The sequence below is a fragment of the Lutzomyia longipalpis genome, chromosome 1 (genome assembly GCF_024334085.1).
Source record: "Lutzomyia longipalpis isolate SR_M1_2022 chromosome 1, ASM2433408v1".
NCBI classification, from domain to species: domain Eukaryota; kingdom Metazoa; phylum Arthropoda; class Insecta; order Diptera; family Psychodidae; genus Lutzomyia; species Lutzomyia longipalpis.
This window is the reverse complement of record NC_074707.1, coordinates 12,753,894-12,776,524: the sequence shown is the minus strand read 5'-3', so window position 1 is coordinate 12,776,524 and position 22,631 is coordinate 12,753,894. Positions and strand designations below refer to the sequence as shown.

Genomic DNA, 22,631 nt, shown 5'->3' with positions numbered 1-22,631 from the left:
ATTTCAGAATGTCAGAAGCATCATCCTGTCGGACAATCAAATTGAAAAGATAGAACGAAGGGCTTTTATGAATTTACATCAACTCCGTGTGCTAAACTTGAGAGGAAATAAATTAACAAGCATTTCCGATGAAGCTTTCCAGGTATGACTAAATGCAAAATTACATTTTCATACATCCTCCAACCATATCTGATGAGTTCTATGTAGCTCAGACCTTTGGAAATTCTAATATGCAATTCTTTTGTTTCATTTTGATATATCCAAAATTTATTTAATTAATTAGAAGAATTTTGTGATGTATTTTTTGTATTCATATATTCTTTTGAACTTTAAAATTGCATTGTTTTAAAATTTAAACGTAATTTGAGTCATCGTTTGATGGGAATAATTACCGAATATATTGATTTTTAATCTTTTTTTAATTGAATGGTAAAGTTTAAAAAAAAAGCACAAGTCTATTTTTACTTATTAATAAATTTTTAATGTTTATTGAATATCTTAAATACTTTAATCTTATTTTAGGAAAATAATCTATTTTATTTTATTAGATATTACAATAAGTTTTTATCAAAATGAAACTTAGCCCTTTTATGGTCTTATAGATAGTTCATGCCAGTATTCTTCATTACGATGTAAATAATCTTTTCTGTTACAATTAATTCAAGATGGCGTCATTGTAAGCGTCCTTATGTATGAAAGTTATTTTGAATTTTTTATATAATATCAGCAGCGTATCTTCAATTTGTATCGTGATTTGTTTGATTTGAATTGTTTTAATATCATTTTAAATTCTTAACCATCGCTTTTAAAGGATTTACTAAAAAATAAGTTTTTTAATATTTTCCAACGACGAGTAAAAACGGTAAAATAATTTTAAAATTATTCTCCTAATCTCTTTGTGGCTCCACCACGCGGTGCCCGAGCAAAAGCCGTCAAGTGTCAGTGTTGTGTCATAAATCGATCATTAGAAAAATGCGAAAATTTGTGCATTAATGCCGGAAGGCTTGTTTTGTGCGAAAAAATGAGCAGAAGGAGAGCCATTTCAATCTTGGAGTCTTGTCGGTTGTGTGGCTTGGGCGGTATTGAATCCAGGAGGCGACATTTCCTCTTCGGAGTCGATGCGAATGAAGAATTATTGACTATTCTTCGGAGTGTCCTGCCTATAGTGGTAATGTTTCTTTTTTGTAAGACATGTTGTTGGAGGCTTCTCTGCTACATTGAGGTGCTCTCTCACACTTCCAGATATACCCAGAGGATCCCCTTAGCAAGTGGATCTGCACAAAATGCAGGGAGAAAGTAACTCGATTTTATGGAATCTCACGGGAGTACACAAAGTACTTTGGGAAGTGTTTGGGGGCATTGAGAAAGGTTGACCCTGAGCAGACATACCTTCAGATATGCAGCGATGTTGAGGTGAGTGTGCAGCTGAACTTATCGGCATTTGACTGATAATACACACAGGCGCTTACTTATGGGGTAACCTTTGTAGACTTTCGCAGCAACCCTCGAAGATAGCTTGCTGGAGAAAGTACCCACAGCTACGTTTGACCGCAAACGACTCATATTGAAAGATAGAGGAGTCAGAGGGCCGCAGAAGAAGGAACGACCACCTGGAGAAGTGCCAACGCTCTTTGAAATATGTATTGACTACATAAACAACGAGGGACTTAAACTTCTCTCAACATACTTGCACGTAGACACAAGTGGGGAATGGAATGAATCTGAAGTTGAGTCATCTGACAGTAGTATGAGTTACTTCGAAGATGATCAGCAGCCAGTGGAGGAGTCGGAGTACTTTGATGCATCAACTGTGGAGTGTAGCGTAAACATTACTGAGGAATATACACAGGAGAAGAATGAATACCAATCAACTCCTGTGGCTGTGGCACAGAATGGTATTGGGAAGAAGCGTAAACTTTCACGAGTATCGACTGACATGGAACCCATTGAGAGGCCCACACGTACCAAGTCTCGTGTCAATTACTCCGAAGACATGATAGATGAAGCCTTTTTCTATGAACAAATCATGCTGGAGGAGTACAAGCGTAAGGCAAAATCTCCCAAGAAGGAGGAGCCACCACAGCCGATGTACAAGCAGCGTCAAGTTGCAGCAAAGGGGACTCATCCGCGGAACAGTATTGCATCATTCCCATTGAATGATATCAGGGAACAACTCAAAACGGATCCGACGCAGGTGATTCAGGTGAATTCCGAACTGAGCATACACCTGAAAGCTAAGGAACCGCGAGGTACTCCCTGGATGCCCAAGAGGGAAATAAAGTGGGAACCCAAACGAGAGTTGATACCCGCAGAGGCTCCGCGGGAGGTTGTAATGGGAGCCTGGGATCCCAATGGTCAGATCCCCGTGGATTGTAAGTTTTGCCACAAGAAATTCCAGAATCTCGCTGTGCTCTCGAAGCACCAACTGCGTCACCTTGTCCTGCAGCTTAAGAAGCTCGACACACCGGAAATTCTACAGCCCAAATTCCGACGATACAGCTACCGATTCCCCAACTTCCGGTGCTGCAATTGCCTGAGCTACTACATGACAAAGGAAGACCTAAAGTCGCACTGGGGTAAAGGGGAATGCGAATACTTTTGCCGCATTTGTCGAGCTCCTTTCCACAAGAGTCGCCCGGAGCTGCACAAACACTACTACATGGCACACGGGGTTCGTTTCAATGAGACCATCTTCGGGGTGTCCGGAAATGAGGTGGATGAATCCAAACTCTGTACCATCTGCTATTGCACCTTCCCGAATTTCCAGTCGCGCAATTCTCACATGAAGATTCACAAAAAGAAGGGCGAATTCATTGTACCAGCTACCACCTCTACAAGTACACCACCATCTTTCCAGGCACAACATCCAGCTGGAGCACGACCACGACTCCAGATCAATCAAGCACTGCAGATGGAGATTAAGCGCATGGAATTTGCCAGCCACCAAAGATTCAATGGCATGGCGTCGTCATCGCAAATGGCTCCCCGGCCACCGATGACGCACATCCTCCCGCCACCGCGTTTCCCAGCCCCAGTTTCCATGAGGAGAGCCTCTGAAGTCCCAATGGGTGATGGAGATTTCCCCACAGCACGCATCTACTGCTGCATCCCATGCGGAGAGAAGTTTCCCAATAAGAAGGAACTCTATCAGCACAAGAGAACATGCCAGCAGCTCCTGCGTACCTGCTGTCACCTCTGTTGGAAGCAATTCACGACAACGTCTGAATTTGAGAATCATATGCGGCTTCACCACCAATAACTCGGCACCCCATGCAGTGGCCACAATACTCTCCCGGCATGCCGGACAACTTTATCTCATAACATTATCCACTCTCAGCAACTGTGCCGGCCCCCACAATGAGCTTTTCCAGTGTCGAGATTTTTTTTGAATAGCATTTAGTTCTTGAGAAAAATATATTACTGTAATTAAAATAAGAGAAAGAATGCTGACCTTTGAAGGTCATGAAGAGGAAAGAAAAGTAGCAGTGGAAAAGCTCAGTAGGGGCTGTTAATGTTAGAAATTGCCAGAATAAACGTAAATCTTAATATTAAATCTAGGAATGAATTCTTCTAAAGAAAATGTTTTGAAAGGAAGAAATTTAAAGACATTGACTTAAATTGAGAGAATCGTCTATTTGCTCCGACTCTTATTTTTGCTTCGATTCCTCTGATTTTTTCCTGGACGTTTATTCCCCTTGGCACTCACCTTGTTCCCTTTATTCTTTGATATCCCCATAGATGACATCCTGTCATTGCGCTTGTTACCCTTCTTGCGTCCACCGAAGCCGAACTTCTTATTCTTGGCATTGCGCTTTGCCTGGCTTTTTCCCTTAGAATCCTCGAGGAAGTCAAGATTCTGAAGTTTTCCCTTCCGGAACTTTTTCAACTTATCCAGCGTCTCCTTCTTCTCCATTTCCTTTCGCACACGAGCCTGTTGCTGCATTTTCTTGCCCATCTTTCGTTGTTCCCGGATTTGACGTACCTTCTCTGACTTTGCCTGACCCTCCTGCTTGGCCAGCAGGTGCTTTCGCACCTTCTGCATGTGAGCATCTGTCTTGGCCATTTCGGCAAAGTAGTCATCGGGACGCTTTGTGGTTATGCCCAAGCTGTGAAGCTTCCGGATGCCTTCAACCACAGCTGCCTGAGCTTGACGGTGGAAAAGCATTTCACGCTTGAAGTCATTGAGAACGGGATCTTGGCTAGGTTCCACATACTTCAGCTTGGCATTGCCAGCAAACATATTTGCACGCTTTTGCTCCTCCTTCTCCAGCTGGAGAGCCATTTCCGGAGCAATAGCAGCGGGTTCATTGATCATATCCAAACGTTCACTCCAATCCAAGTCAAGTCGGATTTCCTCGCATTTAGCATTAAGACCAGGCTGGAAGACGTTTAAAATATTTCTCAATTTTAGCTGCTAAAAAACTTTTGCAAGTGATCTTACCACATTATTTGCAAGAGGCTTCTTCTCTGGCAACTCAATGTTCATGCCGGGCTTTATGAGCCCCTTCGCAAAGGCATCTCGAATCTGTTAAACAATAAAATCATCATGAAATAACATTTATTCATAAAATTGTTTAACATTTTCAAATACCTCATCCTCTGAATCACTAAAAGCTTCGGAATCACTGCTCATTTTTGCTTAATTAACTCTTAATTATTAAAAACTATTTCCAAGAAACTGCAAACGCGTGTTATTGTTTTGTGTTTTGATTGAGGTTATGAATGAGTTCGACTTAACCTCACACTTTTCTCACGCCGTCGCCAATTTCGCCGTGAAGATTTTTGAATTTTTGCAGTAAGATTCGTCAGGTCCAACGGATTCAATGATCTCTAAATAAAATCTTAAGTTTTTTCTTTTATTTACAAGAACAAAATTACTACGCTTTAGCTATGATGACTGATTCATAACAGAACAGATTTTTTATAAATAGCTTGACCAATATTGAAGAAATAGACTTTCTTATGATTTTTGATTTTTCTTACAGAATCTTCCTGAGACAGAATTAGTTGATTTGGCTTATAATTCCCTAAATTACTTTGATTTTGAGTTCTGTGACCAAGTGGGAACCCTTTCGACACTCACAGTCAATGCCAGTCACAATAAAATTCAATATCTTTTCGACAATAAAACATTCTTCAGCCCCTTCAATATTGGAAGAGAATATGGTGAGAAGAAATTGAATTAATTAATTAAAATATAATTGATTGTCTTAATTCATTTGATTCTGTCTGCAGGATCTCAATTTCATTCAAATATTAAAATTCTGGATTTATCGGGTAACAATATAAGCGACATCAATGGAGGATTTTTCAGGCCAGTTGAAATAAGTCTCACGCATTTGTACCTCAGTAAAAATAATTTAATGGTAAGTTAAAGGCAAAATATAAATTGAAAATTATTCTCTTTAATAAATTTACTTTCCCAGAATACAACGAGGAGCGTCTTTGGTAATTTGCAACACCTTCACTGGCTGGATTTGTCGTACAATCAAATAATTGACTTGGACTACGATACGTTTAGGAATACGAGGAAATTGCAATACATCAACTTATCCCACAACAGAGTTGCTGATCTGCCAACGGAATTCTTCAAGTACATCACGGAATTGCGAGTCGTTGACCTTTCAACAAATTACATTCGATCCCTTCCTGAGAATCTCTTCTTTGACGATGGACTGGAGAAGTTGGACTTGTCTCACAACTGGCTCATCAAGATTCCCGTGAGTGCCATGAGCAATGTTGCAGCTCTCACTCTCTGTTACCTGGATTTATCTCACAATCAAATAGGGACCATCCACAATGTTGATTTATCGACGAAATTCAGGGTTTGAAGATTTTCTTTAAAAAATCGTATTTTTTTCTTCAATTAACTTCCAATTAATTTTCCAGAATTTGGCTCATCTGGATCTCTCGGATAATCACATCTTTCGCCTGGAAGATGCATCATTTGCTACTCTACCACGACTCAGTACACTAATTCTCTCCAATAATGTCGGTCTTGAGATCACGGGAAAGACTTTTATTGGCTTGGAGAATAGTTTGATAGATTTAAGAATTGATAATGTAACGATGATTGCTTTTCCTGATTTACCTTTCACATATTTGCGACGTTTGAGTATTGCCCACAATGAATTACCCTCAATTCCTCCGGAATTGGCATACAATATCAGCTTACTGAGGCACCTAGATCTGTCCTACAATGATCTCTCAGCTGTACCTCTAATCACACATTCTCTGCCTCAATTAAAGTCTCTCAATATAGCTGGGAATCCCATTGCAACACTCACCAATGCCAGTCTCATTGGGGCTGCAGAAACTCTTGAATATCTCAATATTGCTCATCTCTTTCTCAACTCCTTCGAGGTAATGAGACGTTGATTATGATGCTTTTAATATTTTAAATTATTTTTTAAAAATTCCAGTTGGGTGCTCTTAGCAAGATGTCTTCTCTGAAAACTCTCGCAATATCTCCTTATCCGGATGTAATCAATTTCAACATCCCCCTCGTTGTGCAGGAGGTGGAAACTCTCAGGCAGCTGGAAATTGAAGCTCCTCAACCCATTCCAGTTGCTTACTCGGGAGATAGTGCCTTTATGCGCCCCCGAACTGATCCCATAACAGACCTAAAACTCGAGATGGATGGAATTTTTCCTGCAAAGCTTAAAACAGTCATCTTGAGGGGAAAGAGATTCAAACAAGTGGCTAATAATATTCTAAATGTGAGGATGTTTTAATTTTTTATTTGCTGTTGTGGGTAAATTAAAACGATTTTATTTCAGGGTATCCAATCGCCAGTTCTTCATCTTATTCTGCAAAATACCTCCATCACATCACTGCCGAATAATTTTTTCAAGAGCCACGGAAGTGTTCGGAATCTCACTCTGGATTTCACTGAAAATAATGAGAATTTGATAAAGATCCCTAATCCTAGTACTGGGAAAATCCCCCAACTCCCAGATCAAGTCTTTCTTGTAGATCTGAAGTTGGGCAATCAACAGTTGTCCTGTGATTGTGGACTCGGATGGGTGGAATTCTGGTCCAGGAAGAAGCGTCAGTACATGTGCAATGGTGTCTCGTGGTCAAGAGATATCTTCGAAATGTTCTCAACTTCACATCCCCTCGAAGGAAGTAGGAGTCACAGGGAAATTTGTGACGATGAAAATGGACTCAGAGAGGCAGAATGTTCAAATAAAGGCTCCCAAAGTCTCATTGAGGTATAAGTCAATAAATTTTCGTGATAATTTGATAATTTTCTTAATTTTCCATTCATTTCCAGGTTCTCAAATCCGAGCTGGAATGTGGTTGGGATAGTTCAACGAGAATTAATAGCGAAATGATCATAGTGTTTAGTGTGATGGCTGTTCTGCTTGTCGGCTGGTTTTGACTCCTTGTCCAAATTTTCAAGATCTCCCGTGATTTCTACGACGTAATAGCGCAAGTTTATGAGCAATAGTGGCTAAATATAAACCCTATAAACCCAATATGCTGTCTTTCAACATTCTCTACTCATGTTTTCTGTTTCAGGTGAATTTCCATGCCAAAAAATACCATCACGTGTTTTCAATATCCACAATTAGTTCACAATATTATCATAAATTATTATTCTACAATTTGTAATTTAAATCAATACATTATGAATTAAAAATGATAAAAATTACATTTTACATCATCCAACGAAACAACTTTGAAGACTTCTTTTTCAAAAAAAAAAAAATAATAAAAAAGAAAATTGATGTTAGTTAATAAGAAAGAATCATTTGAAACAGGTACTAAAAATAGTTAATGAGACCTCATTTAATGTCATGGTTAAATGTGCTGTTTAAGTAGAAATAAAAGTAATTTAAACTCTGTCACTATTTTTAGCTTTCTTGTTTTAATAAAATTGTAAAATTTAAATATAAATCAATGTAAGAAATTCGAGAAAATATTAAAGAAATTGAAAGAATTTAATTCTTTGAACAATAAAGACAGCAAAGATAAAATAGACGCCTTTTTCATTTAATTTATTTTTAAAGTATGCTCGGTATAACGCAGTTAGTATGTTAATTAATGATTTATTTACAACTATTTATGAATAATTAATTTAATTGTTTTTATGTGGATTTCTTAATCAGTCTTTCACAAATTGTTGCAATTTCGGCCACTAAATCACAAGATAGTGGATTTCAATGTTATTATTATGCTGGGGCGCATAACAGTTCGTCTCCCACGTATTTTACCCTCAACGCCACCTCTAAAAAGTTAATTTTAACACAAATGAAAATAATTATTAATTATTGCATTATAAGCTCAATTGAATTTGCATAAAAAATAATTTAAAAATCATTAAAAAATTCCTTGAAAAGGTAAAATAAATATTAAAAAAAATTATGAAGCAGTGTGAATGAATATAATCCTCCCCCTCTTCCACTGTGAGGAAATGTCGGCACTAATGCGTTCTTAATATATTGATAGAAATTTTTAAATAATTTTCCCCAGTCTTTGAACATTTCTCCTATATGATCGTGATGCTCGAGAAGCGAAGTAATGGACGGAACTCTGTGAGAGATTCCAATTTCCCACACAGAAGCATTCGATTGATAAACATCTGTAAGCACGAACATCTTGTGTGCGAGCTCGAGCTTGAGTCATTTCCTCTGCGACTCTCACAAAGTGAAGATTAAAGTTTTGTAAAGTGAAGAGCACTTTGGTGAATTTCTTTGGGGGAGACATCCTGGCAATTGGGAACGTTTAGTGTGATTTAATTTTGTGATCTCGGTGTGAGTGATTAATCGGAAAAGTGGTACGAAATGAGGAATACTCTGCTGGAAGAGGTAAAAATGAATTTTTAATTAAATCCGAGAGAGGTGCTCTTGAAGTTCACATAATATTCATGACCTTCCAAAAACTTCAGTATATCACTCTTTATGTTAAAATAAAAGGCCACTCAGGGGTCATGTTTACCAAACTCTATGATAATGTATTTGAACAAAGTGTTTTAACAACACAAGAAAATCCAGATAATCATTCAATGGAAAATGTACGTACATCCATAAGAGTAAAACCTAAAGAGATTACAAATTGATTTTTAAGTGCTTAAAAAAAGAGTGCTTTCGAGATTGAATTGCGGGGTTTGCATAACTCATAACCAATTAATTAATTTAAACATTAAAGTGAGAAAAATTCTTTCACGCGGCATTAATTGCGAAATTATTTTCACTACAATATTCTGCGTGAGGGCAGAATATTCACAGGCAGGCAGGCAGGCACAAAACACTTTCTCTCCCACCTCAAAAAACTGAATCATCCCGCATTTTCTTTATGTAGGAGACTCACCGAGATTATGCATGTGGCTAAAGTTAGAATTTGGACGCTATTTTCAGACATGATTCTTTTTAATTGGGAAACAGCGGCTGTCTGGGGCGAATAAATCACAAATTTTAATTGTAATAAATGAGTGAATGAAGGAAGAGTTTATGCATTCTTTGTGTTTTCTTTTATAGTATTAATTTATGAAACTTTGAAAAAAAAATCTAATAGAAAGAAAACAAAGATGAGAACATGAGAAAACATGGGAAAATAATTTATATATTCCGCTTTATCACAAAAAAATTGAAGGAAATTCTTTAAAAATTAAATTTTCCCGTCTATTTTATTTGAAAGTGTTTTCATTAAACTACTATCTCATATCAGTTAATTTGCTACCTATTTTTTGAATTCCTAAAAATTTAAAAAAAAAGCGGATGTAACTCCTGTAAGACCTGATGAAGAGGGAATAAAGCCTTTGAAACGTCTTATGTGAAATTGTTAAACGTCATAAATCGTGCCCTTTCACATCGCTTTAAGATCAAAAATACAGTATCCAAAAAAAAAAAATTAGCAATATTTTGTTTTAATATTCTGGAACTTAACAGCCCCCTAGTTGAGCACCAAAGTCAGGAAATGATGCAAGAAATTAATGAATGACTTTTCTGGTTTATATTTTCAGCTTGAAGAGAACGGGTATGTGATCTTTGAGAATTTCCTCCTTCCCGAAGAGGTAGAAGAAGTTCGTAATGCTGGACAAAATCTCTGTTTGGAAGCCCCCAAGGAGAGCAGGACAATCTTCAGTACGGTGAATTGCAACAATAATCAGAACAAAGAGAAATACTTCATTGAATCAGGCGACAAAGTGAGATACTTTTTTGAGGAGGGTGCTCTCGATGACAAAGGAGATTTAATTGTGAAGCCCGAGAATGCTCTCAACAAAGTGGGGCATTCTCTGCATACTGACCACGACGTCTTCAAAAAATACACCTTTTCCCATCGAGTTCGTGAGGTATGCTGGCAGTTGGGCTACAAGCGACCTGCAATCCCCCAAAGCATGTACATTTACAAAAATCCAGGTGTTGGAGGAGAAGGTAAAAAAAAATTAAAAATTATTTTTTAATTAAATAACTTCAAATAACGACTTTTTGAAATCTGAACAGTAACTGCCCATCAAGATGGAACATTCTTGTACACAGAACCAGCTTCAACTATTGGATTCTGGATTGCACTCAATGATGCCACTGTCCAGAATGGATGCTTGCAATTTATCAAAGGATCCCACAAGAGTGGCGTCCATCGTCGATATATTCGTAATCCGGATAAATCATCAAACGAACTTATAATCTACGATCGTCCCCCACCGATCTATCCTGCATCGAATTTTACACCTGTACCCGTTGAGAAAGGTTTGCTCTTACATTTTTTTTTTTCGTGTGAAATGTTTTATTCAAGAAAAATTAATTGATTCATTTCTGCAGGGACGTTAGTACTAATTCATAGCCAGGTAGTTCATCGAAGTAACCAGAATAAATCAAATAAGGAACGTCATGCCTATACTTTTCACGTAATTGAGACGGATGGTGTGACGTATTCAGAAGAAAATTGGCTTCAACCTAATCCTGATGCATCATTTCCAATTTTGTATGAATAGAAAATTAATAAAGGATTTCAAAAATGTAATAAAACGGATAAAAAGTTTGTATTAAGAATAAGGCGCACCTCAATATATTTCTCTCCCAAAATCATCCAAAACCTTACTTTTTAGCAATCAATGACTTCATTCTTTATCGTAGTCACGCCCGTAGAATTAACTATTGTGCTAGTTTGAGCCTTAGTTGATACCGTAGTTGCATTGTTGCTCCTGACGATGGTTTTGACGGAATTTGCTTTTTTCAGTAGAAGATAGAGGGAATTCACACGATCCAAGTTTTTGTATTCTTCATGGCACTTTTCATGCTTCATCACTTCATCTCTGGTGGTGTACATCCTATTGCACAATCGACACTTGAAGAAAACTTTACTCTTTCCATTCCTCATGTAAACTTCTGATTTCGTAACACCATCAGCAGGATTATCTTCGTGCTCCCTTGTATGTTTGGTAATGTGATTATTGAAAGTTCCTTCTTTGCAGAATTTACGAAAACAAATTGGGCATGTGAAGGTAGGTCCACAACGATTCTTTGGCACTTCTTCGGTTTTCTTTCGTAGACAGTGCGCATAGTACGTTCTTCCTGTTGTTGGGCAGCTGAACATTTTCCAAATTTCTGGAAATCCCTTAGGCAGCTGTTTCCTTAAAAAAATAGAAGACAGTTTAAAAAAAAATAATTCAAAATTGATTTAAAAACTTTTCTTACTTTTCGTGGAATGTAGCAACATGATGTTTTATTTTATCTTCACTATAAAATTTTTCTTTGCAAAATCCACATGAATAGATGGTATCAAGTGTGTGTGCACTTGAATGTTCCTTAAGTTGTTCCAAGTTATTAAAACTCATTTTGCAAATGGAACATAAGATTGGAAATTCTACAAAAAAAGAATTTTTAGTTTAAAAATAGAAAAAAGAATATTTTCTATACCAATTGCATCAATAGGCAGCCCACGATGATTCTTAAAGACATGAGCTTCAATATATCCGAAAGTAGTGAAAACCATTTCGCAGTAGAGGCACTTGAATGGCTTTGTAGGACCTACATGGTGCTTAGTGTGGTGATGAAGGAGATCCTTCTTGCCTTCGAAGTTTATACTACACATTGTGCATTTATAGAGAATCTGGTAAATTCCCAGCTTATTCCGTTCCCTTAAAAAATTAATTAACAATTAAAAATCTATTTAAGAATAAAATTAATTAAAGAACTTACTCTTTGTGCGTTGTTTTCATGTGTTGAATTAATCTACATTTTCTCGGGAAAGTTGTTCTGCACAGACGGCATTTGTAAATTTGATGCTCATTGTCCATGTGATTTTCCAAAGCTGTTGAATTTTTAAATACTTTCCGACATATTTTGCAACCAGTTCTCCTGTGAGTGGCAAGGTGTGCTTCCAATCTTTTCTTCTCTAAGAATTTTTTAGTACAATGCGCACAGTAGAAGTAATCCTGTCCAAAATGATTAACTCTATGAAGTAGCATTGATGACTTGGTTGAAAATCGCTCATCACAAACTGAGCATACGTGGTCTAAAGGACGCAAGCTCTTCTCTGGAGAGATTTCTGTAATCTCAAACTGTACTAATTCCTCTTTGATTTCTTCCGGTTCTTCATCTTCCTTTTCAGTTTTAATGAAATTAATTCTAAAAATAAAATTAGAAATAAAATTAAAGATGGCGATTTAGGGTAAGAGTAGACATATCTATGGGAGTTCCATATTTTCTCCGTGGAACTTTTCCATACGGTGTTCCTATGTGTTATTGGGATTAAATGAAAACAATGTCAAAAACATTGTTCTTTTTTTATTCTACAATCAATTTTACAAAATAAATAAGATTACTTTACTTCTAGGAAATGTACAATAAAATACATATTATCAATTCTTAACAAATGACTTTTAATTTAGAAGACTTTCCAATAAGAATAATTAAAAGAACAATAAAAACAGAGTTTCGCACAACTTACCCATTTGCATCATAAACAGCATTATTTTGTGGTTCTTCAGCATAATTATAATAATTGTACTCCTCTTTCACAACAATAGAACCAAAATCATCATTTTCTTCCTTAATTTCAATATCCGGAATATCCATTCTTGTGAAATTTCATAAAATATTAGAGGAAAAATATAAGGTCAACACATGAACGTCTAAGGAGTTTGACACACTACCCATTAAAAATTTTCTCGTCATTTTCATGTGATAAAAAAGGCGGGAAAATTTATATAAAAAAAACGAATAAAAGGATTTAATAAAAATTTATCTATTTTTTTTCTATGGAATAAATTGTTTAAAAAAAAAAGATTTTTAAAGATTATTAAAGAATTAGTAAACTCAAGTTTGTGTTTGTAGTGTTTGTACGATAATATTTTTAAAAAAAATCTTTTAATATAGCCAAAATAGGTTTTTATAACAGGAAAATCAGGAAAATCTACTCAATAAAAAACCAAAATATTGTGATTTCCTTTACTAGAAAAATATGAAATCGAGTAATTTTAATTTGAGAATTTAATCTAATAATTGTGCAAAAATTTCAAAATAAATAGTCTTTGATAACGACCGCAAAGTTATGTAAGATTTAAGAAAATGAAAGAGCCATAACATAATTTTTGATTATGATGCTTATTTATATGCTCTTGAACTTAATTAAAAAGGAATTTTGATGTATAGAATATCACAAAATTGAACCGTCACGAAAAGCTATCAAAGATGATAACCAGAGGTGAAGCAAATGCATGGAGAAAAAAAATCTATTAATAGGATTAATGATGAGAATAATAAATTAGAGTTACAATTCAGTTATTAGCTAACTGATTTGGCCGGGATCGCTTCAGTTGCTCAAAGAAGCTCTTCTGGTAAAGACTACAATTTCAACGAATCCCAAATTGTGCGAAATGGCATCCTCAAAAGGTAAAATAATTTATTAAATTTGAATGAGTTTTTCTGTGAGGAAAATAATTTCTCTGTAGGCTTGAAGCTGGCTTTGGTACAGATGAAAGGATCATCGGATAAGACGGTGAACTTGAAGCATGCTGGAGACTTGGTCCGTGAGGCTGTAAAGAAATACAGTCCAGAGATTGTCTGTCTTCCTGAATTCTTCAATGCTCCCTACAACACCAAACTCTTCCGCACCTACGCTGAGTCCATTCCCGATGGAACAACCAGCAAGTTTCTCTCGGCTCTGGCCAAAGAGTTGAACGTCTACATCGTTGGTGGATCTATTCCTGAGATTGAGAATGAGAAACTCTACAATACGTGCACATTCTGGTCACCTAGAGGACAGCTGGTGGCGAAGCATCGCAAGATGTTCCTTTTCAATTGCGACATTCCTGAAATAATTACATTCCACGAATCCGATGCCCTCACTGCTGGGGATACCTTGACTACGGCTAAGGTGGATCCCGCTACAATTGCTTTTGGAGTTTGCTTCGACATCCACTACCCAGAGTTGTGGATGAAGTATCGTGAGCTCGGTTGCAATCTCATCATCATCCCATCGGCCTTCCCCATTGACTATGGGGACCGTTACTGGGAAGTTTATCTTCGTGCTAGGGCAATCGATACCCAGAGCTACGTGACCATGATTTCCCCAGCTCGTGACACGACCGCTGGCTATGTTTCCCACGGATACACCATGATGGTTGATCCTTTTGGCAAGGTTGTTGCGTCTGCAAAGGAGGATGAGGAAATCGTTTACGTTGAACTTGGTAGGAAAATTATATTTCTTTTTCTTTTGAGAATAATTTTCTTAATTTTCCAAAACTTTATAGATTTTAATCTGGTGGACAAAGCAAGGAGGGAAATTAAATTGTTCGACATGCGCAGGAAGGATCTGTTTGATTTGGTGCTGAAGACGGAATAAATAATTTTTCCACATTTTCCGAGGATCAGCATAAATTTTATTCAATTGTTATCTTTTTTTTTCTAAAAGCTTATAAAATAAAATCATTTTTTTTTGCAAAAAATCATTAAATGTGTCGGGGTACAAATGGGTTAAAAATTTGTCTTGTTAGACATGATCTGCGGATAATCATAGGACACGTCAGATGATTTTCCACTAATTTCGGTTAAAAGTCAATCTGCTGACAAACAAAATTGCAATTTTGTGTTTTTATTTTAGAGAAGGAAAAGTAATCAACAAAACACATTATCCAAATGATTGCGTACTAAGAATTAATAGTTTAACTGACGTGTTGCTTCTGTTCAGCAATAGCTTCTGTAGTCATTGGAATTGTTCTTGGGTGTAGTCAAGATTCTTTACTGAACATATTTTTTGTGCGGGGATTTTTCCTTCAAATGATATTTCCGCAAAATGGATCCACAGAAAACACCAAAGAGTGAGTTTATTTCAATTTATTTCATCATTCTCATGAATCAGCATAATGCCCAACATGATTTCTGATGCGTGTTGCATTAAATCTTTGTCACAGATTCCAAACCATCCGGAAGCAGTATTCCCCTCACAATTCGTTTCAATGCAAACGAGGAGAGTATCTCGGAGTTCCTGAAGCCCGACGAGAGTCATTCCGGCAGTAGCCCCCATGTAATGCAGCAGTGTTGGGCTTTGTGCGAATTGCGATGTTAAATTGCGTGTGGATTGTTTTTGTTTGCAGAGTGACGAAAATAGCTGGCGCCGAGACTTTCTGCAGGGCAGCTTCTTCCATCGCAAGCGCTCAGGCAGTCCCGATGGCCAGAATACGGGGCTCCTGTCTTCATCCGAGGGTAACACCTGGAAGCTAATTAAGGGCAAGGTTACACAAGCCATGGAGGACATAAAGGCCCCGAGACAAGAGAACCCACCGAAATGTGAGTCTCTAAGGTCATTTGTTCCTCATTGAGTCACTCAAACGTGTCACATACAGTGCATATCGTAAATATTAAGGCGCTCCCCTGCGTTTTGATAAGGATTTAATTCCACAACAAAGAATAATCAGAGATTGATAAGGTTCTCACGAAGGAGAAATCATTGAGTATTCTGCGAATTGGATTGATTGAGATCAAACTTTCCCAATGATTGCCTTTTGGTAGAAATTTTAATGATAAATTATTTAAGAAAAATTTTTTGGAGGTCTAGAAAGATTTTTTTTCATTAAAAAAGTTATTTTTAAATGAGTATGATTCAACATTCTTTTTAAATAACTCATGAAGATAAAAAATTTAATTTACATTCACAACTTCATTCATTAGAAATCGCATTAATTTTTTGCATTTGGTTTGTTCTTTGAATTAGTTCATAAAGAACTTTTATATATAAATCATTCATACATTCATATACTTGAAGCTTTTAATGATTTTTTTTTGTTCAAAAAGAGTTTAAATTCTTTTTGTGCGTAGTGTACGTGAAATCGTTATCACTGAATTAATTTCTATTTACTGTGAAAATACAAAATCTTATTTACATGTATTTTTTGCTCCTCTAGTTCCCAATGACGCTACTGGTGATGATTTAGAGTCGGATTTAGATTCCATGACCATCAACAGTTCTGTGAGTGAGGAATTTTGCGAAGCGCAAACTTCGAGTGATTTTGGGCGAATTTATGCGAATAAAACCAACGAATCTGACAGCGAAAACGATGTGGATTCAGAGATACTTAGCCTCGATCAGGAACTACTAGCGTCCGGTAAGCACTCTCCCGCATCCAGTGCCAAGATGTCCTCAAATAGCTCATCAAAGTCAGGCAGGCAATCCCTGATGGCGAAATTCAATAGAAGTAAACGCGGAGATGAACCCTCATCGTTGTCCTTCTTGCGGCGTCGAACGAAAGCAGAGCCAGTTGTTGTGAAGGTTGACAAGCCCACGGTGGAGATTGAATCTGGTGTTGAGGTGCTGGAGGATATGATTCTGCCGTCGGAACAAGGTGGTGAGTTGCCGCAGCCACAGGAAGTCCCGCCAAGTCATCAACTAAACTCACCGGTAATCACTAATGAAGACACAACCACGAATGCAGTACCACCGCCCAAAGTAGTGCCAATGAGGGAGGAGATTGCTCCCGCGAGAGGGGAATTACTCAAGACGTTCCTAGCACACATGTACGCCCAGCGCAACTTCACGATCGGCTGTGGTATGCTCATTGTGTGTCTCTTGGCTCCCATCCCGCCATTCATGCAGGGCGTCCTGGCGTGCCTGTTCGCCATGCTCTTTCTCACCACGCTCTATGACATCGCCGTGGAGCTCATGAGCAAGTCACTGGCCAAGAGTGGCGGACCCGAGAGGGGTGACTTTGCCATTCCCGACTTTGAGACAATGCCAATTTGCCAAGTTCCCGCAGTTGAGGAACATAAATCTCTCAAAACATACACGGTAGGTTTTCGGTCATAATTTTATCTATTAAAGTGCACCATTCAAAATAAACATTTTAACGTGTCAGCACAATCGCAGTGCGTTGAATCATTCTCCTTTGCACTTCTGAAGACAGAGGGATATACTCATAAATTTTAGCATTAAATCAAAACATTACATGTTTGTGATTTTGCACAAAGGTATTCGCACAGTGTCACTAATTATGTGCTCAAAATTGAAAGATTTAGAGAGAATTTTACGTATTAGACGGACGTAGGAATGCCCAACATACGCCCTGAATTTGCTGAAGTCTGCAATTTTTTCTTCAAATTATATTTCTTCCAGGGTTGGATGAATGAGATAAACAACTACGATCCAGTCAACTATCACATTTCCATGACAAGGAGTGTTTACGTGAAGCTCGATGGATCCACCCTGAGGATTTCAAATGTAGCTGATCGCGTACCAAAGCGATCAATGTGGAATGAGGTGCCAATTGACAAGAATTCAATCACATTCACAAAGCATCGCTTCTACAATCTCCTCGGGTGTCGCATTGAGATGTGCCCCAAAGGGTTGGCAAGGAAGCGCTACTACAGTCGAAAGTACCCAATTCAGTTGACAATATCGCAATCTAAGGTGGAGCAGGGACCAGAAAACTGCCCAGAAAAGGAAACAAACGGCGTGGAGGGGCTAAGTGATAGAGATTTGAATCTCAATCACTTTGCTGCGTGTGAGAATGGTGAGGAAAAGGTACAAAAGCAAGTCAATGATGCCACCTACAATGATCTTGGGAGTACAATAATGAATTTCAATGTGGATTCTGTGACTCAAATGAATGAGCAGGGAGACACGGGCTTGAGGGAGGATCCACCCTGTGGTGATGACGTACGGTTGCTGCTGTTTGCACGATGTGATCGTGAGAAGGAGGACTGGTTTAGACGATTTACTGCCGCAAGTGTGGGATTAATTGTTGATTCTGATTGCCACATTCCGGATATGGTTATGCTCTCTGACGAGGAGGTGGTTAGCATCAAACTATCCAGCTATTTGGATTTGCATCAGCCCGTAGAGGGCGAAGAAAAACCCAATGGAACCGAGATTGCTAAAACTCCAGAGAAGAGTGCAAAGGACAACGAAGGAGGTGGGGAAAGCAAGAGGAGTAGCATGGAGTCGATATTTGAGGGACTTTTGATAACAACTTGTGCAACCCGTGGACCTGTTGATTATCTTAAATTCATGTCCAAGTATCAGGTATCTAATCTACGTTGTTTATCACAAAAACAGATTATACACAGATTACATTTTTCAATGTTTTTCAAGCTTAAATTTTGCAAGTAGATTTTACATTTTTCTTGTTTATTTATTTTATTTAATTTAATATTTATTTTGAAATTATTTATCATACTTTTCATATTATTTGCTTGTGGTTTTCGTATTATTTGAATGTTTTGTTTCTTTTATTTATTTTCAGCAAGCTTGTTCCCTAAGTAAAACACCCACTTATCGCCCCTCTTTAGACACAAGTACCAAAAAAGTAGGATTTTTATTTTATTTTTACTTCTTTATTATAAAAAGATTTTTTCCCTCAAAATTAAATGATTGATTTTGAAAAACTTTTTTAAAGAAATTTTATAAACAAATTAAAAATAAAAAAAAACTGAATATTTTTTTTAGAACCGCCGTGAGAGGAAGGAAGATGAACTGTGGAAGGGTATCGATCAGAGTCTCTTTCTCGGTCCATCGGGGAGTGTTGTGTGGGCCAATGTTCTCGTGGGGAGAATCCTGTACAGTTGCCTCACGGATGCAGTTCTGCAGGAAAAAATTCAGGACTTCCTCCAGAAGAAGTTGAGCGCAATAAAACTCCCGAGTTTCATGGAGGACGTCAATATTGCTCAAATCTATTTGGGGGACAAACCACCGCTCATTCACAAAGTATCCCAACCGCTTTTGGACGAACGGGGGACGTGGATAGATGCTGACGTCACGTATGAAGGACTCATGCACATGACAATCACCACAAAACTCAATTTACTGCGCCTGAAGCGACAGCAACAGAATTCAGGTGAGGAGATGGAGAAAATGCAATTTGCGACAAGAAGTCGGGCAGGAGTTTGAAAAATTGATTTCTCTCTATGTAGGCGGGGACATTGGGGTAATTGTACCGGATTCAATTGGACTGACAAATGGATCGTGTGCAATCTACGATAGTGATGCCGAGAGTACGGGTGGATCGAGTTCGGAGTCAGAGAGTCAGGCACCACTGAAGACCGAAAATATCGACACTCAAGCATTCTATGCGTCCTCATCCGGTAGCAGTAGGAAGTTTCTGCGAATTGTCGATCGGATTACTGCATCAAATCTCTTCCAGTCCGCCACGGAGATCTCCTACATTCAGCGAGCCATGGAGAATATGAGCACAAAACTCACGCTCAGGGTTGAACTGAAGGGTCTCGTGGCGCGTGTGAGTGTTAATCTGCCACCACCGCCATCCGATAGGATTTGGATTGGTTTCCGTGGGCCACCGCGTATGTGGATAACGGCTAAACCCACCGTGGGTGATCATACATTCGATTGGAGTATTGTTACGAATATTATTGAGAGTAAACTGTGCGAGGAAGTTTACAAGTATCTCGTGTACCCAAACATGGTGGATATTATTGTACCCTTCCTCGGGCAGTCAACCTATCAGGAAATGTAAGTTGTCTTATGATATTTATATGAAATATTTATTGCATATTTGCCACAACAAACATTTATTGGAACCAGTGTTACCTAAAACGATATTAGCTGTGTTTCTTTCAGACACAGCTTTTGTGTACCGAGCAAAATCGAAAGTCGTCAGATCGGGCTCAAACTTGGGATGAGCACGAATTAGGGTCCCCACATTCCAAAAAACGTATGCGCCAAAAATTTTTTTTGTCCGGCCGGCCGTCCGTCCGGCCGTCTGTCCGGCCGTCCGGATTATAAACTTAAATTACAAGAGAACGGTAATAGATAGAGACTTGCGGTAAACGGCAAAGTTTAAATATCAACCGGAAGACATCCGATTATGACGTCAAATTTTACCCCCCACCCCCGCGTCCGCCATTTTGAATAACCTCAAAATTTTGTTTTCACTATATCTCAGCCCCTGTAATAGCTAAAAATCTGAAATTTTTATATGTTATAGAGGCCATCAAGACCTTTCCAACGATGCCTCATTTTCGAAAATCGGTCAAGCCGTTTAGTCAATATGGCCGCCACAATTTTTCATCGAAAATCGACCATAACTTGAAAACGGTTTGACCGATTTTGATCAACTCAGGCTCAAATGAAAGCTCTCAACAAACCCTACAACTCTCTAGAACATACGAAGTTTCAAAAGTGACCGCTAGGGGGCCAAAAATCAAAAACAAAATTTTCGATGAGTTTTCGATGAATATCTCGAAAACGCCATTATCGATTTGCTTCATTTTTTGATATGTTATAGCTGACTATATTATCTAGCTCCATGCCAAAAATGAAGAAAATCTATGGATCCGTTCTCGAGATATAGCCTTCCAAAGTTAGCATATCATATCTCGGGTTCTACAAGTCCGATCTTGATCAACTCAAGCGCAAATGAAAGGTTTCATGAAACCCTACAAATGTCTAGAACATTGCAACTTCGAAAAATGTCCGCAAGAGGCGCTAAAGTCAAAAACAAAGTTTTCGAAAATTTCGAACTCGAATATTTCGAAAATGCCATTATCGATTTACTTCATATTTTAATATATTATAGTTGAGGTTAAGACCTTTCCAACGATAGCTCAAACTCGAAAATCTATGGAGCCGTTCCCGAGATATGGCGTTTTAAAGATTTCTTGGGGGATGACTTTTCTACTTTTCCCGACTTTGCGCGTATTTAAACAAATTCGCGTTCTAGTTTGCTCTCACAAAATTGGTACACTGAAAGAAACACAGCTCTCGTAAGCTTGGTCAGCTTACCCGTACATTTTTCTTTTCATTTTAAAAGAACGAAACACTCAAATGAAGAGTTTCAATAGTGACGAATTTATCAGTTAGTTTTTTATATTCTCTATCAATTCTGTCGCATATTTCGTAACAACAACAAAATGCGCTAATTCTATGTACAAAAAAAACTGAGATTCAAAATGGTTTCGTAATCCTTGGTGAGTTTTCTAAGTCCAAATTGTTGAATTTTCTCTGTCTCTCAGTAATGAAGAAGCATTATTATGTCTTTTCCATCAGCATCCTTCCCCTCCTCAAAAAAAGTGAAGCGAAGGAAAATAAAAGAAAAGAAAATACTTGCACTTGGATCTAAGAGTGAGTGCATTAGATAAAAATTTGTAGCTATTTTGTGAATACTGAAATGGCATATTTGCCACTGGTGTGTAATAAAAGGAAAAAAAATGAAGAAATATCATGATAAACAAAAACTGTGGCTGTAAGTGTTTTTTGAAACGTTATTGTTGATAGAAATATTATATAATATATTTACCCTTCATATTATTTTTTCCATTTACATCAACTTTCTTTCTCATGTGATTTTCATCATTAAGTAGTCAAAAAAAAAAGAGTTAGATCATTTCCCTTTGTAAGTTACCTTGTATTTCCTTTTCTTTTAAGTTAAATACATTATTTGCAATATTTTTGAGGTGCACAATTTTATTTTTGAAGCTTCTGTTCTTAGTTTTTCAGTGGAACAACGTCGCAGGTTTGTCTTTTTCTGTGTTATTGTGTTGAGGCGAGAATCGAGATTTTGGAAAGGGATGTTCTTGGACAATATGTGCCTTCAAAAACTTTCCAGAGGAACCAAAAATTAATTCTTAAACTGGAAATTCTGATTAATTAATTGCTTAGATAGAGGATACTGCAAAGGTGGGGTATTTTTGTAAATCGGTTAACATTGCCAAAGTACTAGCCAATTGAATTTTGCCTTAAAAAATCCTTAACGTGTACCCTTCCGAATACTTTAAGAGGGTAGTGTATTTATAGAGAACGTGAAAGGGTCATTCAGCAGTTTGGAAAGATAAAAAAGAATTTTCGTGTAAATTCGCATTTAATTTATTTGCGAAAAATATGGGAATTTTTTTTACAAATTAATGTGAACTGGACACTCGTCATTAAATAACAAATAATAATTTAATTAATTACCAAAAATTGATTAATAAAAACATCCACTCTATCAGTTTTACAACCAAATAAAAAATATTATTAAACGTTTTTCAAGTGGGTGGTTAATTGGCGAATAGGGGAATGTGGGATAAGGTAGTTAAGAGAAGAATAAAATTATTTTTCATTTGCTTTTGTGTGCTTAAGACAACATTTGAAGTAAAAATGGGGAAAAATTTTCAAAAAAATGATACGAAATCGATTATTGGCTTTAAAAAAATCATAAAAGAAAATATTGAAAATCCCCAAGATTTTAGAATTAA

At 37.4% G+C, this 22,631-nt stretch overlaps 7 protein-coding genes across 7 annotated transcripts; 5 read left to right on the top strand and 2 right to left on the bottom strand.

Moving 5' to 3' along the window:
* The first annotated feature begins 978 nt into the window (after nt 1-978).
* LOC129788872 (uncharacterized) lies at nt 979-3,555 on the top strand. The gene is made up of 3 exons (XM_055825277.1): nt 979-1,168; nt 1,243-1,413; nt 1,490-3,555. The coding sequence occupies exons 1-3, from the start codon at nt 1,022-1,024 to the stop codon at nt 3,257-3,259; spliced, it is 2,088 nt and encodes a 695-aa protein (XP_055681252.1). The 5' UTR covers nt 979-1,021; the 3' UTR covers nt 3,260-3,555.
* Nucleotides 3,556-3,613: 58 nt separating this feature from the next.
* Nucleotides 3,614-4,720, bottom strand: LOC129790134 (probable rRNA-processing protein EBP2 homolog). The gene is made up of 3 exons (XM_055827446.1): nt 4,592-4,720; nt 4,442-4,525; nt 3,614-4,378 (listed from the first exon to the last, which is right to left on the bottom strand). Exons 1-3 carry the CDS (start codon nt 4,631-4,633, stop codon nt 3,632-3,634), a joined length of 873 nt encoding a protein of 290 aa, XP_055683421.1. The 5' UTR covers nt 4,634-4,720; the 3' UTR covers nt 3,614-3,631.
* A 2-nt stretch (nt 4,721-4,722) lies between these two features.
* On the top strand, nt 4,723-7,986 carry LOC129786920 (chaoptin-like). The gene is made up of 8 exons (XM_055822177.1): nt 4,723-4,726; nt 5,236-5,366; nt 5,427-5,825; nt 5,890-6,363; nt 6,423-6,719; nt 6,780-7,214; nt 7,277-7,426; nt 7,525-7,986. The coding sequence occupies exons 1-7, from the start codon at nt 4,723-4,725 to the stop codon at nt 7,382-7,384; spliced, it is 1,848 nt and encodes a 615-aa protein (XP_055678152.1). The 3' UTR covers nt 7,385-7,426; nt 7,525-7,986.
* Nucleotides 7,987-8,500: 514 nt separating this feature from the next.
* On the top strand, nt 8,501-10,973 carry LOC129790140 (phytanoyl-CoA dioxygenase domain-containing protein 1). The gene is made up of 4 exons (XM_055827459.1): nt 8,501-8,813; nt 9,968-10,379; nt 10,449-10,694; nt 10,767-10,973. Exons 1-4 carry the CDS (start codon nt 8,790-8,792, stop codon nt 10,937-10,939), a joined length of 855 nt encoding a protein of 284 aa, XP_055683434.1. The 5' UTR covers nt 8,501-8,789; the 3' UTR covers nt 10,940-10,973.
* An 11-nt stretch (nt 10,974-10,984) lies between these two features.
* On the bottom strand, nt 10,985-13,107 carry LOC129789724 (zinc finger protein 84-like). Its single transcript, XM_055826744.1, has 5 exons — nt 12,898-13,107; nt 12,147-12,575; nt 11,865-12,085; nt 11,643-11,811; nt 10,985-11,578 (listed from the first exon to the last, which is right to left on the bottom strand). The coding sequence occupies exons 1-5, from the start codon at nt 13,023-13,025 to the stop codon at nt 11,050-11,052; spliced, it is 1,476 nt and encodes a 491-aa protein (XP_055682719.1). The 5' UTR covers nt 13,026-13,107; the 3' UTR covers nt 10,985-11,049.
* Nucleotides 13,108-13,720: 613 nt separating this feature from the next.
* Nucleotides 13,721-14,896, top strand: LOC129790147 (omega-amidase NIT2-like). The gene is made up of 3 exons (XM_055827473.1): nt 13,721-13,841; nt 13,901-14,638; nt 14,702-14,896. Exons 1-3 carry the CDS (start codon nt 13,826-13,828, stop codon nt 14,791-14,793), a joined length of 846 nt encoding a protein of 281 aa, XP_055683448.1. The 5' UTR covers nt 13,721-13,825; the 3' UTR covers nt 14,794-14,896.
* Nucleotides 14,897-15,004: 108 nt separating this feature from the next.
* Nucleotides 15,005-21,845, top strand: LOC129788523 (testis-expressed protein 2). Its single transcript, XM_055824662.1, has 9 exons — nt 15,005-15,268; nt 15,362-15,474; nt 15,545-15,737; nt 16,352-17,232; nt 17,557-18,465; nt 18,686-18,748; nt 18,889-19,276; nt 19,353-19,908; nt 21,445-21,845. Exons 1-9 carry the CDS (start codon nt 15,244-15,246, stop codon nt 21,515-21,517), a joined length of 3,201 nt encoding a protein of 1,066 aa, XP_055680637.1. The 5' UTR covers nt 15,005-15,243; the 3' UTR covers nt 21,518-21,845.
* The last annotated feature ends 786 nt before the right edge of the window (nt 21,846-22,631 follow it).

Coding starts and splice junctions, on each gene's coding strand:
- LOC129789724 (XM_055826744.1), bottom strand. CDS start 13,025: ATGGATATTCCGGATATTGAAATTAAGGAAGAAAATGATGATTTTGGT. Junction 12,576..12,897: donor GCTGTTTATGATGCAAATGG/GTAAGTTGTGCG, acceptor TTTTATTTTTAG/AATTAATTTCATTAAAACTG. Junction 11,812..11,864: donor GCTGCCTATTGATGCAATTG/GTATAGAAAATA, acceptor CTTTTTTTGTAG/AATTTCCAATCTTATGTTCC.
- LOC129790134 (XM_055827446.1), bottom strand. CDS start 4,633: ATGAGCAGTGATTCCGAAGCTTTTAGTGATTCAGAGGATGAG. Junction 4,526..4,591: donor TTAGTGATTCAGAGGATGAG/GTATTTGAAAAT, acceptor ATTGTTTAACAG/ATTCGAGATGCCTTTGCGAA. Junction 4,379..4,441: donor AGCCTCTTGCAAATAATGTG/GTAAGATCACTT, acceptor AACGTCTTCCAG/CCTGGTCTTAATGCTAAATG.
- LOC129790140 (XM_055827459.1), top strand. CDS start 8,790: ATGAGGAATACTCTGCTGGAAGAG. Junction 10,380..10,448: donor TCCAGGTGTTGGAGGAGAAG/GTAAAAAAAAAT, acceptor AAATCTGAACAG/TAACTGCCCATCAAGATGGA. Junction 10,695..10,766: donor ACCTGTACCCGTTGAGAAAG/GTTTGCTCTTAC, acceptor TCATTTCTGCAG/GGACGTTAGTACTAATTCAT.
- LOC129788872 (XM_055825277.1), top strand. CDS start 1,022: ATGAGCAGAAGGAGAGCCATTTCAATCTTGGAGTCTTGTCGGTTGTGT. Junction 1,169..1,242: donor GGAGTGTCCTGCCTATAGTG/GTAATGTTTCTT, acceptor TCACACTTCCAG/ATATACCCAGAGGATCCCCT. Junction 1,414..1,489: donor AGATATGCAGCGATGTTGAG/GTGAGTGTGCAG, acceptor TAACCTTTGTAG/ACTTTCGCAGCAACCCTCGA.
- LOC129790147 (XM_055827473.1), top strand. Junction 14,639..14,701: donor AATCGTTTACGTTGAACTTG/GTAGGAAAATTA, acceptor AAAACTTTATAG/ATTTTAATCTGGTGGACAAA.
- LOC129786920 (XM_055822177.1), top strand. Junction 6,364..6,422: donor TCTTTCTCAACTCCTTCGAG/GTAATGAGACGT, acceptor TAAAAATTCCAG/TTGGGTGCTCTTAGCAAGAT. Junction 6,720..6,779: donor TGGCTAATAATATTCTAAAT/GTGAGGATGTTT, acceptor ATTTTATTTCAG/GGTATCCAATCGCCAGTTCT.
- LOC129788523 (XM_055824662.1), top strand. CDS start 15,244: ATGGATCCACAGAAAACACCAAAGA. Junction 15,269..15,361: donor TCCACAGAAAACACCAAAGA/GTGAGTTTATTT, acceptor TCTTTGTCACAG/ATTCCAAACCATCCGGAAGC. Junction 18,466..18,685: donor AATTCATGTCCAAGTATCAG/GTATCTAATCTA, acceptor ATTTATTTTCAG/CAAGCTTGTTCCCTAAGTAA.